Source organism: Strix aluco, chromosome 21 (assembly GCF_031877795.1).
Source record: "Strix aluco isolate bStrAlu1 chromosome 21, bStrAlu1.hap1, whole genome shotgun sequence".
Taxonomy (NCBI): Eukaryota; Metazoa; Chordata; class Aves; order Strigiformes; family Strigidae; genus Strix; species Strix aluco.
In genome coordinates this window covers 11,267,637-11,284,265 of record NC_133951.1, presented here as the reverse complement: position 1 = coordinate 11,284,265, position 16,629 = coordinate 11,267,637, and the positions used below count along the sequence as shown (strand labels likewise).

At 44.0% G+C, this 16,629-nt stretch overlaps 1 protein-coding gene across 1 annotated transcript in view; it reads left to right on the top strand.

The window, feature by feature from the left end:
- Positions 1-347: 347 nt before the first annotated feature.
- Positions 348-16,629, top strand: part of CACNG4 (calcium voltage-gated channel auxiliary subunit gamma 4) — a 43,798-nt gene continuing 27,516 nt past the window's right edge. Inside the window, exon 1 of the mRNA XM_074847526.1 lies at positions 348-633. Coding sequence (XP_074703627.1) covers positions 411-633 — 223 coding nt within the window. The 5' untranslated portion in view covers positions 348-410. The remainder of the gene's footprint in view (positions 634-16,629) is intronic.

The following is a 16,629-nucleotide window of genomic DNA, read 5'->3' as shown; positions in this document are numbered from 1 at the left end:
GGTGCCACTTCGGACGGGGCACCGCGCTCTCGCCGCCACCACCAAAGGAGCCGAGCGATGCTCCGGCTGCGGGTCGGGAGCTGCGGGCCGGGGCGGCAGCACGTCGAGGGGCGACCGGGTCGTCCCCGTCCCCCCCCCCCTCCACCCCCCCACACCATTCCCGGGCGGCCCCTCCCTCCCTGCCGGGGCGGGGCGGCGGAGCCCGGCCCCGCGGCGGCGGCGAGCGGCTGCCCCCCCCATCCCTCCCCTTCCCCTCCCCTCCCATCCTCTCCCCTCCCGCCCCCCCCCCCCCCCACCCCCGCCGCCGCCTCCGCCCCCCGCCCCGTGACTCGGCTCCCTCCCGCGGGCGGCGGCGGCTGCCGGGCGGTGTCGTGCGGCCCCCCGCGCCCGTGCGGGGACTATGAAGCACCATGGTGTGGTGTGACCGTGGCGTCCAGATGCTGCTGACCACGGTAGGCGCTTTCGCCGCCTTCAGCCTCATGGCCATCGCCATCGGCACCGACTACTGGCTCTACTCCAGCGCCCACATCTGCAACGGCACCAACATCACGACGGACGAGGCGCAGGGGCCGCCGCGGCGGGCGCGGGGCGATCTCACGCACTCGGGGCTCTGGAGGATCTGCTGCCTCGAAGGTACCGGGGGGGGCCGCGCCGCGGGCAGGGAGGGGAAGAAGCAACTTCCCGGGGGGGACCCGGCTGCGCGCCCGGAGCCGCCGGGCAGAGCCCAGCCGGAGCCGCGCCGCTGCCTCGGACACGGCCGAGGAGGAGGATGGCGTTACCGTGGCAACCGGCATCTCCGAGATTGCCATGGGAACCGGGCGGCGGGATGCGGAGCTCTGCCCGGGGGAGCTCTGCCCAGGGGGGCGACCTCTCTCCGCGGCTCCCCCCCCCCTTCGCCTCACTCCCGCCGCCTCCCCGGGACTTCAGGGCTTTTGGGGGGGCTCCTGGCGGGTTCGGGACTTTTTGGTCCTTTGGGGCGCATCTGAGCCCTGCAGGCTTCGAGGCTGGGGACCCCCCGGGGCTTTGGCCTCAGGGGCCTTGGGGCTCAGCCACAGCTCTCGGGCAGGACAGCGGAAAGCCAAGTTCCTCCCCTCTACCCTCAGACAGAGATGCTGGGAACCTGGGCGAAGATGTTGCTACTGTTCAAGTGCTTTAGTGTGGACTCGGGGTTATTTAATACAACCCAAGGGTCGGGCTGGATAATATTAACAAATAAAAAGATACGTGTTTTAGTGGCTGAGGCAGGACACCCCGTTGCCCGCAGAGGCCAAACATGTGGCTCCCTCTCTGAAAATGGAGTTGTAGAGAAGGCGCGGTGGGTAACTACCGGGACAAAGAACCACATGGGTGTTTGAAGGATTTGGCATTGCAGATCGGAAAGCCCAGATGGGAAACAACATCTGTCAGGCGAGCGCGCGGAGCTCGGACCGTGGGAAACCAGCACATCCCCAGGAAAGGGACACGCCGCGGGCAGGCGCTGGCAGTGGGGGCCAGGGCCACGGTGGCCCTGAACCCCTCACCCACTGGGTCCATTCCCACCACACAAAAGCTAACAGAGCCTCCGTGATGCTGGATAAAAGGGAGAGAGCATAGAGGAAAGCTGTTGACTTTTGCCGAGCTGCTTTGTGGCTCGTGGGGGTGGGGGTACGCTCGAGTCTTTCTTCCCACAGTAATGCGCTTGGCATATCGGCTGCAGTGCACCTCATTCCATCAGCACAACTTAGCACACATGAACTTTACAAACCTGGTTTCCAGGTTTATTCTAACTGACAGACAGCTCAGCCCAGACGAGCCCAGCTATAGTTCAGAGTCTGTATTCAGAGGGTTTTTTCTCCCCAGAAAGGGCTGTGCCATGGTAGAAGCACCTCATCCTCACGTCTGTTCTCATCTTTTCCTTTTGCTAACAATTTAAGGCTACAGTGTGACATCATTATTTTCTTAAAATATCAGATTTGCTAGCTAATAGTAGTATGCATACGTAGAATAGCTGTAGGACAAGGAAATATTTTTAGACAATAAAGAGAGAAAGTATTACTGAAATGTGAAGGTTTATGGGTAATAATAATGCTTGACTTTATGACTCCTACAGGAAATCTAACTCTAGATATGGGCTTTTATGACAGCTGGAAAATGAGGGCTTGCATCTGAGAGCTCCTGAGTTTGCTTGAGAGATGCTGAGCATCCTCCACTTGAACCGAATCTTGTGATCTTCACTGAGCTTGTTCTAGCGTCTTCAGACTCTGTTTTCCACAGAAAATAAGTTTGTTTGCATCTTGCAGGAGTTGCTGAGCTTGCTCTGCTAGACTGGGCCTGTCATCTCTGAGAGAAATCCCTGAGTTTCCCAAAGTCAGGATTTCTGTGTGGTCTTCCAGGAATCTCATTCATAGAAATGAAGTGCAGCTTTGGCTGGAAGTGGTGGAATTTTTGCCTTGTTTTCAACTGGGCTTAAGTCAGAACTTCATTTTTAAAAAAAGAAGTCAGTGAAGTCATGAGAAATGGGCAGCGTTGCAAACAGTGCCCAGTACTGCTGGCTGATCTCGGGTCTCATTGCACCAGTGGGGCAGCGCCTGTGCCTTCCTGAGCACGTTTTATTTGCAAGGGTATTTGCTGAAAAACTGCACCCAGCAGTTGTGTGCAAGTGGACCTTGAATCCTTATCAATTCAGGGGGCAAAAAAGCATTTCATGGGACCCATCTATCCAACAGCAATTGAGCTTTTCTGCTCAAAATTCAAATGCTCTTAATCGAATTACAAAGTTACAAATTTTAAAGTTGTCAAATATGTGCTAAGAATGGACAATTTGAGAAAGCTGTCATCTGTTCACAGATATGAGGAACAGAGACTACATTCTCTCCTACATTTTCAGTATGTTCTGTCTTTGTAAGATAAAATCTATAGATACATTAAAGTATTCATATTTTAAACCATATCATGGGACTTTGATTTCACCATGGAAAGGTTCCTTTGTTTCATAATATAATAAAACCATTTTTAGAAGCTGATTTAAAACAACACCCCCTTGATTGTTTCAGAGCATCACGCCTTCGGAGTGGATGGGTCTTTTAGTAAAATCAACATAACAGTTGCAACTCTGAGAAGATACACAGCAAGAAAATAATTTCAGTTATAGATTTTTATATGTGATTAAATGGTCTGGCTTCAAACCTATTTTTAGAACTCTTTTTGTGTTTTGGAGTAATAATTACAAAAACCTACTTAATTTATTTTAATGGTTTTAAGCACCATTTCGCTCTTATCTCAAAAAGACAAACCTAAGAGGCAAATGTGCAAAAGCTGAAAATACTTTAAACGGCCTCTCAGATTGCTTTTGACATGAATAAAGCGTTTTGTGGAGTAAATTTCAGGTCAGTTGAAACTTTCCATTTAAAATGTTTCTCAACTATATCCATAAAACAACCTGTATTCTGGATTTTGAACCATCACCTGTTCAGTATCCCCAATTCTCAAGATTTCAAACAAAATTGTTGAAACAGAATGGAGAAGAATAACCTTCTGATCAAATTATTAGGTGTTCCTCAATGTTTTCCTGTTTTTCTTCTTTGAGACAACATTTTACAACAAATTAGCATTGTAATGGTAACTGGAGTGATACAGTTTAGGGATCCAGCATATTGTCTTTGTTTAGAGCTGCAGTTGTCTTGGGGATGAAGTCATGTTTCAGTACTAGTAGTTGATACTACTATGGAGCTTAGTCACTCATGAAGTAGCGTTAATGATACATCAGTCAAATTCTTGCCTGTATAATCCCGATTTTGTTCTTTTAGCATGTTTGTCAAAGGTGGAGGTAGGAGGCTCATTGAGTGGATTTTAAATAATAGCAGTATTTTTACATGGATTTTAAAAACTTCTATCCAAGATAATTGCCTTAGGTAGGAAACTGTTTAAAATAATTCTTGGTCTGCATGTGCGTATAGCAGAAGTGGATGTGATTCGACTGGGCCTCTGCAGTAAAATGGCCCAGGGACTCCCTGGAAAAGCTGGGGTTTGGTTTTCTGCGGCCACGGCATCTACAATAACTGCACTTTTGACAGCTAAAGTTAAACTGTCACTGGAGTAAGAAGTTTTTGATGAAGCCCCCATGCAGCCATACACACCTGAAATCTGCACCCCAACCCACAAATTAATAATAAGAACAAATCAGCCCCATTTCAAGTGGCTGCTCTTACATCCCGTGTCCACACTCGAGCTATGGTAGTTGTCACAAGCTGTGGGTCCCTGTCAAGATGGTGCAGAACAGAGTCTTGGAAACACAGCAAATGCTGTGTCTTATGAACAATCATTTCATGGTCAAGCTAACCTGAGAGAGAAGAGGTTAAACCACCATTATTTTTCCAGCAGCCCCTATTCCTATAGTAAATGTGCAGCACAACTATGTAAGCCTTGCACAGTCTTACTTATAAGCAGGATCTGCTGTTAAAATATTTGCCTAGAAAAAAAAATATTTTAAAAACACCACTTTATCCACTGAAACTGCTTATCTTGGTGAACAATCGTGCTGAAGTTAATAGGACAGCTTGCAATAGAGAGCTCTGCAGGCTCTCTGACATCAAGATATGAAATCAAGTAATGTACTTGTAATTTAAATTTATTCAAAGAGTATTTTATTAAACACTTCAGCATATGAATCTCTTTGAACCCATTGTGTCTACTGCTTTTAGTATTCCCTGTTTGCCATTTACTTTTCGAGTGGTGCAATTGGTTATTTAATTCATGTGGAACCATGCGTCCTTCCTGACTGGGTGGTTGGAACATTTATGATTGGGAGGAAGGATCGAGTAAATCATTTATGACTTAAAAACTTGCACAAACGCACATTTGCACAATTATTTGTGAGTCTTCCGGCTTGGATGAATGCGCACAAACATGGGAACTGCAGCGTGCGCATGCGCTGCTTCCATGGATACTCTTGAAAACAAAATAAAAATGCTTATACAAATGTTTGAGGCAAGCAAATAAAGGAAGGCTGCTATCCATCAATACTGCAAATTCACGGCTTATCCAAAAAGAAGGAATATTCTTTAGTATTCCCAAAGCAGAGCTATGAAGTCCTAGCACCACCACGATTTGCAATAAACTAAATACAATGCAGACTTTATATTCAGATGCTGTTGCTGAAGTTTTATTTGTCGAAGAGCAAACGTTACATCACTTCAGTATCAGACATGACCTGCCTTGGAGGTTGTATCCACAGGCACGTTAAGAGATGGTTGGTCTTCTCGGACTTTACAGGCATGTGAGCCTGTATTCACACTAAGAGAGAAGGGAGCTGCAAATGGAGAATGCACAAATGGGTGTCTCTGCTATGAAAAACTTGCCCTGTCTGTGTTGTAGTCTCTTTCTAGGACAACATATATGTATTTTGTACATGCATTATAGGTCCTGAAGAGTGATCTGTTATCCATGAATCTTTCAAAACAAATGTAAACAGTTTTCTGAGATTCAGTCCATGTTTTCATTCTTTCTTTCCATACATCCTGCTCATACCATCTCCGTTTCCTTGGTAAAACACGTGCTGCTGAGAAAGTGTCTGTGCTGCACTCACTGTTTCTAAAAGCAATTCTTAGAGCTCCAGTGTCACCTTTGTAACAGTGTTTGAAGCAGTGCAGTTTTGCCAGCAACTGATAGAGTGATTTTTGACAGCCTTTTTAGGTTAATTTTTTTCAAGAGCATTCCTTTTGCTAGAGAGAGTTTCTGAATTTGGAGCGATCTTTAGGGATGCAGAGTTCAATCTCTTCAAAACATTGTCCATAGCATAACATATTTTAAAATACTGAGAAATTTTGTTCTGGAGAAACGGTCAGCAGAAGATGGTTTAAGGCATTACCTATTCTCTTCTCAAATAAAAAAAGCACGAAACTCCTAAATGCACCTCTGAACATTTGGAACAGAGGGTCTCAAATGACCATATTGATGTAACAAAACATCCATTCTTCCTGAGACGCTCTATGAAACAGGGATCTGAAGCTAATTGCCTGAATATATGTCGCTTTCATGAATTAATTTGCTTTCTTGAACTCGATCTGCTATATAGCCAGTAGGGAGCTATCAGGCTACATGAAGGTTTTCGGTTTTTCTCCGTGGCTCTCAGCATGTCAGATATCCCAGTGCAAAACTTAGAACCCAAAGACTTTCTGTGCATTAACGATACTCCCCGAAGGCTGTAAACCAATGAAAGCACATTTGTAATCCAGCTGTAAAACTTCTTCCTCTGTGCAAGATGTAATGAGGATAATATTAATCTTACCTAGGTTTCAGAAATGTTTTGTGAAGAGTCAAGGAAGCACTGGCTTATACAAATAGAATACCTGTGGCTGTGTTGTGCTATAGTTACTTTTTTATTCTGTATATAATTATACCGCATATTGTAGGTGGTTGACAGATGGCATGTGTGGTAGTATCTGTCAGAGCCATAGTAAGTCATTTTGGGGTTCGTGGGGACCTTTGCAGTGTAATATAATGGTGGTCTTTGGCCTTCTTCCAGCAGCCATTACCTTTAACTGACGTTCAAGGCCAGGTTGGACGGGGCTTTGAGCAACCTGGTCTAGTGGAAGGTGTCCCTGCCCATGGCAGGGGGGCTGGAACTAGATGATCTTTAAGGTGTCTTCCAACCCGAAGCATTCTGTGATTCTGCCATGGGCTTTTATTACTCTTTTTAGATACTGGCAGGAGCTCATTGCACCTCATCAGGGCTTACCCTGCCTCTGGCAGCTCTACTAACCCTCACCAGTGTAAACTGGTAAAACAGGCAAATATGACGATGTATTTTTTTGTTCCTGTGAAATTTCAACACAGTAATTATTTCTCCAGTGGCTCCTGTCCTATTCACTGGGTCACTCTGCATTACTTCTGCCCTGCTGTCCAACCTGTAGCTTTGCTCAGAGTCTTGACAGGTACAAAACACATGAACCTCCTTAGAAAGCTGGGGGAGAAGGGGAGTATATCTGATATCTCCATTCTGTAGCCTTGTGCATCTTTACAGAAACAGAAAAAAAGAAAAAATATTAGGAGGAGAGGCTAGTGCTTTCATCGCATTTTTAATTCTTTTGAAGAGGTATGAGTACTTAGGTACTGAGTGTAATTTGAAGTCTGTTACTAATACCTCTCAGCACCCAGATATTTAGTTGGTGTCTGTGTGGTTTGTGTGTCAAAGAGCCGAGCAGTGATTTCTGTATCCCCAAACTGTAAATGGAGAGGGAGGAGGAGGATGTGTGGGCTTGTAGGTCTGGGCTTCGCTAGGTTTCCTGCCTGGTTTGGGGCCAGTTACTTTATCTTTCTGCCCCTGACTAGGAGGGATAACTGTGCTTCCTTCCCACCCACTTTCCTCTCATACTAATAATAAAAGAGAAAACAAGATGTGGAGAAACCGGGACATGGCAACTGGGCTGCCCAGCTCAGATAAGGTGCATGAACACTACTTTAACTGGGTTTGAAGCATTTTGCTTGCAACGTATGTTTTATACATGCAATATTTTGTGTTTAAGCATGTCTTCCTTGAGGGACAGGATTAAGTCTGATTCTCCACCTACGTAAATTTAACTGCTTTCTAGGAAGGCAGTGGAATTATGCCAATATGAAGCCAATATAAGAAGGGATCATAGATCTGTCCCTTCAGTTGGACCTTTTCCTGCTGGTCCTTCTTTTCTGAGCCAAGACTCATCTCAGGAAATAAATCATACTATCAAACTGAAAACCTGGTGCTTCTTCCAAACATTACTTTGTGCTTCTCTACATTTTAGATTTCTGTTTACTGGTATTTATTATGTCGCAGACTTATGGTTCAGCATCCAAATTCTTACCGACAGATGGCAAGGCAGGATGCACAGGAGTAGTAAAATAAACAGGATAAATGCACAACTGCCCGTATGTCTGAGAGGCTGATACACATTTATGACTTCAGAACAAAAGGATGTTTTCAGTAGACAGCTCCAGTGCTGTGCAGGGCTTCTTGCTATTTTCTGCCTTGCCCTAAAGTATCTCACTTCTTCAGCATATTTTGATCAGTAAAATTACAGTATATTTTGTCCTCTCTCTTCTATTCCCAGATAGTTGTTTCCTTTAGTTATTTGTCTCCACTCTCAAAGTACATCAGTTCACTTTACCTTCAAAATTTTAGAGTGGAAGGTGGCTCTTTCCTGGGCTCCAGCTCATATTTTTTCTTTCAGAGCGGTTGTTCTGGCTATTTTGAGGGGCACACAGAGGTGCTGGGAACCACAGCAACATTGGAGATGGTGACTTTCTCTGTACTGGGATTTATTATAATATTAATGATAAGTGGCCTCTCTAATATCTCAAAATAGCAAGCCTCAGGGCAAGCTGCCCGCAGGATGGATAGCCCAGCCTAGGCTGACTTTAGCTAGATTTCCCATCAAGTCTGGGGGCATTTTTGCCAGTTGTTGCATGTGTGTGTCAAATGCAGTGAAAGTGTTGAAGCAGTTCTTGATTTAGCCTGGCAGATAGTCCAGCCCCTCTTTCTCCTCCTTCTTGTGGCATCCTGTCATCTTAACATCTTTGTTCTCATTCTTTTTCTGCATCTCCTCGCTGAAATGTTATAACTTCCCTTCTGCTAAAAAGATACCTTCTAAATCGGCTTTTCAATGATGGTGTGAGAGTCTTTCTTTAGAGAACTGGTAGATACTGTCCCAGGTAGAAATTTAGGATTTTAAATCTCTCTTCTTAACTCTCAAGCATCTCTGTGCCATCCTGCCAATGAAAAATGTATAATCTTGTATTTGTCAAAAGGTACGAGGTTTGTTTTCTCTACCTGTTTTACTTTGTTTCCCATGTGTTTATCCAGGCTCCTGCTTACTTTACAAATAGCACTGTAAGTTCTTCTTCAATAGAATTGAGTCATTTTTTGTCGAATGTTATATGCAAAAGAATGCTAGATTATAAACATGCGGTCGCAGTATGGAGAAATGGATGAAGGGAGAGTGCGTTATGGAATTACAGTATTTCCTGTGCAGATTGCCAGGCCCTGATACGAATTAACCTCTTTTATTGTTCTTTTTCAAGCATTCCGCCTTTTAATTGCTGTTTTGGAATTGTGCCACTTAGTTATGCCCTTTGAATGCTTCTCACTTAGCCAGTCCCGTTAGCTTGATAATGCCAAATATTTCAAAGATATTCAGAAGCGACAAGCATCCCCTGTTTGAGTGGGAGAGGTACCCAGTTCAGCAAGGAATTACCACCCTTGTTTAGCTGCCAGGTTTTTTTTTTCAGATTTAGTTAATAACCATTTTTAAGTCACTGCCAATTCTCTGCTGGAGGTTTTAGATCAGTTTTCTCCCATTTATACATTTTAAATAATGCAATTTTCTGTAGAATATGGATGACTGAAAATTTTCTCCTGCCCAAATACATAGCATTCAATAATGTTAGGATTGTTATTGTATCTTCCTTGCATCCCAGAGGCATAGTTTATCTATTGTTGCTGCAAGGCATTAAAAAGGAACCATGACATGTCGCAATTATGACTTGAAATAGGATCTTGCTAGAGGTACATTGCCTAAATATAATCAAATCTAAAATACAACTTATTGCATATACCTATCCTAGAGCTGTGCATACCTATCTCATGGCTCACTGAATATCAGTGATGGCTATTAGCAAGACACTGGATAATTCTGTTGTAAGAATTGCCATGCTGTTGGTTTTTTAAAGCTCAGCCCCCAGCATTCAGCTGCCCGCAAGCAAATGAAATAGCAAACTCTTAACGCTGGAAGACCTTGTGGCTATTTAGACTGAGTTTTCAAGGGTAGCCAGATATGAAGGTTAGTAATATCCCTTTGTATATGACTCACTAATGGCAATCGTGGGCTTTAATCATCTTTGTCCAGTGGATCTTCCAAACTCAGGTAACCCATAGCAATGCTCCTTTACATACTTGCATACATTTTAATGCAAAATTGGCTAGAGTTGGGTTTTTTGTGTGTTACTTCGTTTTTAGCAAGCTGATGAAACAGCAAGTTGCATTATGTCACATCACATTTTTATCCACATGGATCATGAACAGGGTCGAAGCCCTCAGATTCACTGAACAGAGCTCTGTTGCTTGAGCCAGTGGAGTAAATAGCCCAAAATAGATTGTTATTCTCCAGATATGCCTCTGCTGGTGGTGGGCAGGTTATTTGTTGGCAATTGTGAACTGCCAGAACTTCAGTAACTTGGTTTCCAGTGCCGATTGCAGAGGGAGAGCCCCAGACTCTTCATCATTTCCTCCCAAATTTAGCATCCCCTGGACCCGCTCTGCCACCTGACATACACCCAGCTGACAGTGGTTTATTCTGTACAATTAGAGCTCAGCAACATTATTAATGATTTCAATTGGGTTTTATTAGGGGAACTGTTGGAAAACATCGGTATCAAGCAATGCTATCCTAGACATGATAAAATATCAATTAATAAATCAGGGAGCTAAGTAACAGTTTGAAAATGGCTTCTCAAAACTAGCGTTGCTAACCCTAACCAGTTGGGTGTTTATCCTCATCCTCCTGCCAGCAGGCAGCAGACTGTCAGTTATTTGCCATTACAGCAATTTTGGGTTCGCCAGTGTGCTCTTCCCAGATAGACCAACCTCTTCCAGACGGACGGGTAGGACGCAGACCAAAAGCCCCTCTATATTTATGCGTGTGCTGAATCCAAGCCAATAAACCTGGCAAGAGGCTGAGTTTCTTGGCTCAGGCTTTGTGCTGCTTGGATCTGCCCACCCTGCATTTGGATCAGAGCTGGTCCACGTCCCCCCCCGCTGCGAAAACACATTTTTGTCTGTCGACAAAAGATGCTCCGAGATGATGAGCAGTCTTTTCAAGGGCTGTGGTTTATGAACTTTAACCATATTTCCAGTGGTTTGTCTTTGAACCTCATGTTGCACTGAGAGTCAACAGGATTTAATTTTTTAAGTTACTTAGGTGCTTCCAAAAATATTTATCCAAGACTGTGTCACTATCTGCTAATCACGAGATTAAACATCCTGTGGTTTTCCTCAGTAGACTGAAGGCTTGCCTCAGAAGTTGGTAAGCGTTTCTCCTTTGCTCTGCATGCTTTCCTGTCCTCTTGTCCTTGCCTTTAGTGCTGGCAAATGCAGACGGTTTTGGAGATGCTTTGGGATCCTTAAAGATGCAAGACCTGAAATAAAACATGCAGTATTTGGGAATAACGCTAGGGCTAGACTCACAAGTATCACTTCTAATTATAGCCATTCGAACAATTCATTTGCAGTGTCCCGCTACGGTAGTGCTTATTAAAATAGAATTCTCTTTATAGTTTGGTAGCAAATTAAGAGGGGAAAAACATAGCTATCCCATTCCATCTGATGTCTTTGAAAGAGCTTTACCTTCATAACTTGCTTTCTAGGGATATTCCCCTTGTTTTCACTTGTACTCCTGGTCTGACTTTTAATGACTTACCTTGTGTCTCTCGGTAGCCAATTCCCAGTGACCTTTTTCCTCATTTTATTTTAATTTCTGTATATAAATGGCAGCATTCTAGCTGGAGACAGCCTTTGGACACAGCAGCAAAACCCCATAGAGAAGGAAAAAGAGGCCAGAAATTTTCCACCTGAATTCCAAGTCTTACCCAGGGCTCCGGCCATGCAAAGAGCCAACACCCTCGGCTGCAGGATCAGAGGAGCATTCACACGCAGAAGCTGGACGAAGGGCAAGTGGTTCAGGATCAGGGCCAGACCTGAGCAGCCAGGACCTCACGTTGGCATCTCCAGACATCAGCGCTGGATGTGGCTACTCCCACAGGTTATCCCTTTTTCTGGCATGACGGCTCTGCCCCGGGAGGGCTGAGCAAGTGGTTGCAGCTGGCCAGAATATGGGTACGCAGTTCCTAATGCTGATTTTATAGCATTAATGTGCACTTGTTTTGGTGGCCAACTGGCACTGTGTTCAGCCTAAAATGTGTGTGTAAGCCCTGTATTAAAAGAGGCATAAGAATTAGCGTGTATCAAACATGTCATTAGACACGTGCCTGGTAGACATAATGTAGGATAATGAATATGATCACAAGAATAAATTAATAACTGAAAATATTTTTTATACGTATGCACACTTAAAACAGGATAAGAACTAAGTGACACTTGTGTCACCAGTTTATAATTAAAATGCAGTGCTTGAATGAAAATGTAAGCTTCAATTAGCCAGCACGACCCTGCTTCCGGCTTTACTTCCCACTGAAAAGCAACGATAACAAGCTCACATTTATTATCAGAGTTTTTCCTGGAGCTGTGCACTGAAACATGCTCACATCTGAGCCCTTTCACTGAAGACATTTTTTCGCTTCAGCAGTTTGGCATGCCATACAAAGGCTCTCTGATTTTTAGTGATGTTCACCTCCTCTTACATAAAAATGTTTTCTGTGCATATTATTTGGTTTTAGTTAAAGTCCAGGTGCACGGGTTACTGAAGAACCAAAAGGATGGCTCATCACATAGCACAATGGGTAATTATTGCTGAGCTTCACTGTACTGCACAGACAAATCCTTTCTTGGAGCTCAGCATTGTAGCTGTGAGAGGGAGAAAATACCTACGATCTAGCCCAAAGTCCTACAAGGGTAAGAATAGATCCTCTGGTATATGCTTTGCCCATTTAATTTTTAACTATCTCAAGGGACAGAGCTTCACAATTTTGTTTAGAGATACTATTTTGCATTTTAATTTCACCAGTGGGAAGTTAATGCATATATAAATTATGAGGTCTCATGTGTTCTCATTTTCATCCCAAGAGTCTTTCTAGTTAGGCTTTTTGTAAAATGGTTAAATAATTCTCTGGGTTTGGCCCCCATTTAAGCCAAGATTTATCTTGATTTATGCACGATCCAGACAAAGGTTGGTGCTGCATTGCCTAAGAATTGAGCTCCTGATTTCTGCAAGACAGGGCAGGGTCCTTGCCTGGACAGCTGAGCTGCCTGTGTATGCAGAAAGAAAACCAGGTGCCTTGAAAGAGCAATTCTGGAAACGTGTGTGCTGGGTGAGGACCTGCCTATGTCAACTTGCAGGAAGGTTACTACTTTCCTTCTCTACACTTGAGATCCAGATCCTCGAGGTACCTTTTGAGAGCTGCTGACAGCAATGGTGCCTTCCCACACACTGATCTTGCCAATGCCAAAAAAATAGGAACCTTTTAGTCTGGGACTTCTTCAGCCTGAAGATGTCTTCATGTCTTGAGGACATGCAGTAGGTGCTCAGCTGGACATTTTTGCAGCCTTCAAATTGGTCCATGTGCAGACAAGGCTACAAGAGTCGGAGTCCAAAACAGGAAGGTTAGGGAATGCCCTTCTCAACCAGTGCTTAGGACAGCTGGTGAAAGGGATACGAACCCTAACCAGCCCCAAAATGGCAGTTGAGCCTCAGAAAGTGTACTTAAGGACTCTGTCCTCTCTGACAGAGATGGGACCAAATGTCCACATGCATATCTTTTGCAATGCCCCCTCCAATATTTTAAACAATTTCTACGGGCAGAATTCTTGCAACGTAGGAGTGGATGTCAAGCCAGGATATCTCAACTCAGAACAGATATGTGCTCTTAGCTTTGGGTCAGGCAGTGATGTGCGGTGTAGTTAGAGCCCCCAGGGACTCTTCAAGTTGTAAAAACTACAAGCCTTCTGGTTTTTCACTGGTGCTATTCACATGGGACAGAGTGACCTCTCCAGAAAGCCCTTCCAACAGCAGCAGCAATCTCTCTCAATAGCATTTAATAACTACCCATGGAGAAAATTACACTCTATTTAAAAGGCCAGAAAAATCATCTTCAGTTTAACTCTGCTGACTTTGGTAGAATTACACCAAAAATGAGTTTTGTCTGATATCCTTTCCCATACTAATATTCAGTAGCCGGGCTGAAAAAGCCTTTCAAAGGCAGATTAAACAAGTCTGAATGGTGAAATATTCTTTTAATTTTCCTTCGCACACGTTATTTTAGGTGTAGCTTGAAACGCTGCCCTTACGAGAGGCATCCTTTTAAATATTTATACAGCATCAATATGTAGCCACCTTCATACGTTTTTAATGATATGTTCCTTTCTAAATTAACCATTAAGTAACCCTGTTCTATAGCATTCCATATTTTGCACTGCTTTTACACTACTATTGGATTTTTATTTATTTATTTCACTGTGAAACAATGAAGATGTCAAGGCAAGGCCCAGGGGCACTGTGGAAATCGAATTCTTGGAGCTCCACCGCTGTTGCCATGGTGGAAACACACTCAATAGCATACTGTGCTGCTCTGCAAGCCAAGGGGATTAAAACCCCGGCTCCGCTGCTGGGCCATGTCAGTTCACCACTGTTACAACTGAGGCTCTTCGTTTCCATAATTGTGGTTCCCAGGATCAGGAGGAAAAAAAATATCGAAGCAAAACCCAAGCAAAGAGGTAAAGGTGCTGCAAAGGGGCAGAAAGCGGTATCTCCTTTCTGAGCTTCACCCTGGGAACCGCAGTTGTTTCTGGCAGGTTTCTGGATTTTCCAGAGGCTTTTCTCTTTCTTCTTCTCATTTTGTGTTAGTTAGTAAGATGCTATGGTACACCGAGGTGAAAGGGACCAAGCCCAATGCTGTCAACTGAGTCAAAGATCTTCACTATTTCCTCAGTGCTGACTTGGGCTAAAAACCCACAGATGAGTAGAAGTGTTGACACAAGCCGTGGGTTATAGATAGGGGATTTTTAATTCCTGTTTAATTATACCTCATTATCATAGCAAAATGATTTCTGCAGAAGCTGCTGGTGGCTTGTTTCCATCCTGGTTTCCCTCTCTCCTAAGGGGACATATGAGATGGCTGCACCCAGAGATCACGGCCGCGTGAGCAAAACCTCAGCAAAGCCTCAGCAGATTGACAGAGGGCACAGCGTCCTAGGTTTGGTAGTGAGATTGTTCCCTGACCAAAAAAAAAAAAGAGACATCAGAGCTTATCCTATGCCCTGTTATACTGAAAGCAAGAGTGAAATATTCCCGCATGCTGCCTCATAAAATGAGTTGCACCCTTTAGAGCTGAAATCCAACCTCTCCTTTCTTGCTGAAGGGGCCTTATCCTGTACTTGTTTTGTAAGTAAGAGCTTCAGTTAAGTCAGTAAAGATTTTGTCTGAGGATAATGGGCTCAACAAAATACTGAAATGCAATTTCCCTGAGTTGCAGTGTATTGAAGAAAGAGATTGAGTCACAAGCAATCCCCTTCCAGCGCTGGAGCTCGTTCCTGCTGTACGCATTGCTGAATCAGTCCGAGTAAGGTTGTCACCGTCTCTTTTGCTGCCATATAAGATACTTTATAAAAAGCGCAGGGGTGTTTTCGTATCTTCCCTCCTGTGAACTGAATCTGGTATGATTTGGCTCCAGCAGTGACTTGGTTTGCTCGGGTTTTAAATGCACTGGTAAAGGGACATTGTTTGATCCAAATAAAAGCTGTCTGGGCTTGGCATTCCCCACGTGTGCCTCAGTTAAAGCAGCCAGGCAGCAGCCAAAATACAGTGATCTGCTCTCCTCCACCACAGGAAAGGCAAGGTATGGCCAAACTTAAATTCTGCTATTATTTGAGGCTCTTCTTTGGGTTGCAGAGGCAATTTTTTCTCAGTGTTTGCTGCAAATATGTTTAAATTCGCTCTGTTTTGGAGGCAAGTAGTCAATGCATCTGAAGTGCATACTTGACATATGTTTCTTTTCACATGCTGTCCTCCATTCGTTTCATGTAGCAGATGCTCAGTTTACCACTTTAAATGTATTCTTATTTACTAGAAATTATTTTAGAAAATAGCTGTTTGGAACTAAACATTTCCAGCCCTTCTTCTGGGTGCTGGGAGCTCCTTTTTGCAGCTGTCCTGTGTGGCTGCATGCAGATGTTGACAGGTTAATTTGCATTTGAAGAGCTGGATGCAGTGAGCTAAGCAAGGGTTTTTCTTCCCTGCCTCTGAAGGCAGTCACTTAAACACTCCTTGCCAAATTTAGCCCTGATGCTACTCTTCTTAATTAACTAGAGCAACATCCAAGCTGAGTTTGGCCCATTGTTAGCTGCCCATTTATTCCAGGGTTGAATTAACCCCCCGACCATGTAAAAGAAAGGTTCTTATTCTGAAAATTGATTGTACAACAGTGAAATGCAAGAACAGTCCTAATTCACAGCAAGGTGGTATGTACAAGCTGGTTTATCTGATTTCTACTATATTGTCCCGTTGCCAGAAACTGCAGGTCTAAATCTTCCAGCTGAGGTTTCTGGTTTACCTGGCTGCTGGATACTACTGGAGTCAAAAATGGTTTAGTGAAAAGGAAATCCTGCTATCAAGAAAAATGTGTAGCGTGCACTGCTGGATCCCCCTTCCTGGAGAGTACTCTTTTTGTTGTTGTTGTTGTTGTTGTTGTTGTTGTTGTTGTTGTTGTGTGGGTTTTTTTCCCCTTAAAATAAGATTGAATAAAGACTTTCAGCACAAAGACGCAAATTTAGACTTCAGTCCCTCCCATCGATAAAGAAAAAGGCAGAAGTCTTGATCCACAACCATGCTGTCAGCCTCTAGAAACTGTTGCTCCTGGTCTTTCATGTACATGATCCATCCACATTGACTCAAAGCACGATTTAGCAGAGACCAAAAACTTTCATGCTGTAGCAGGGAGTAAAGCTAACAA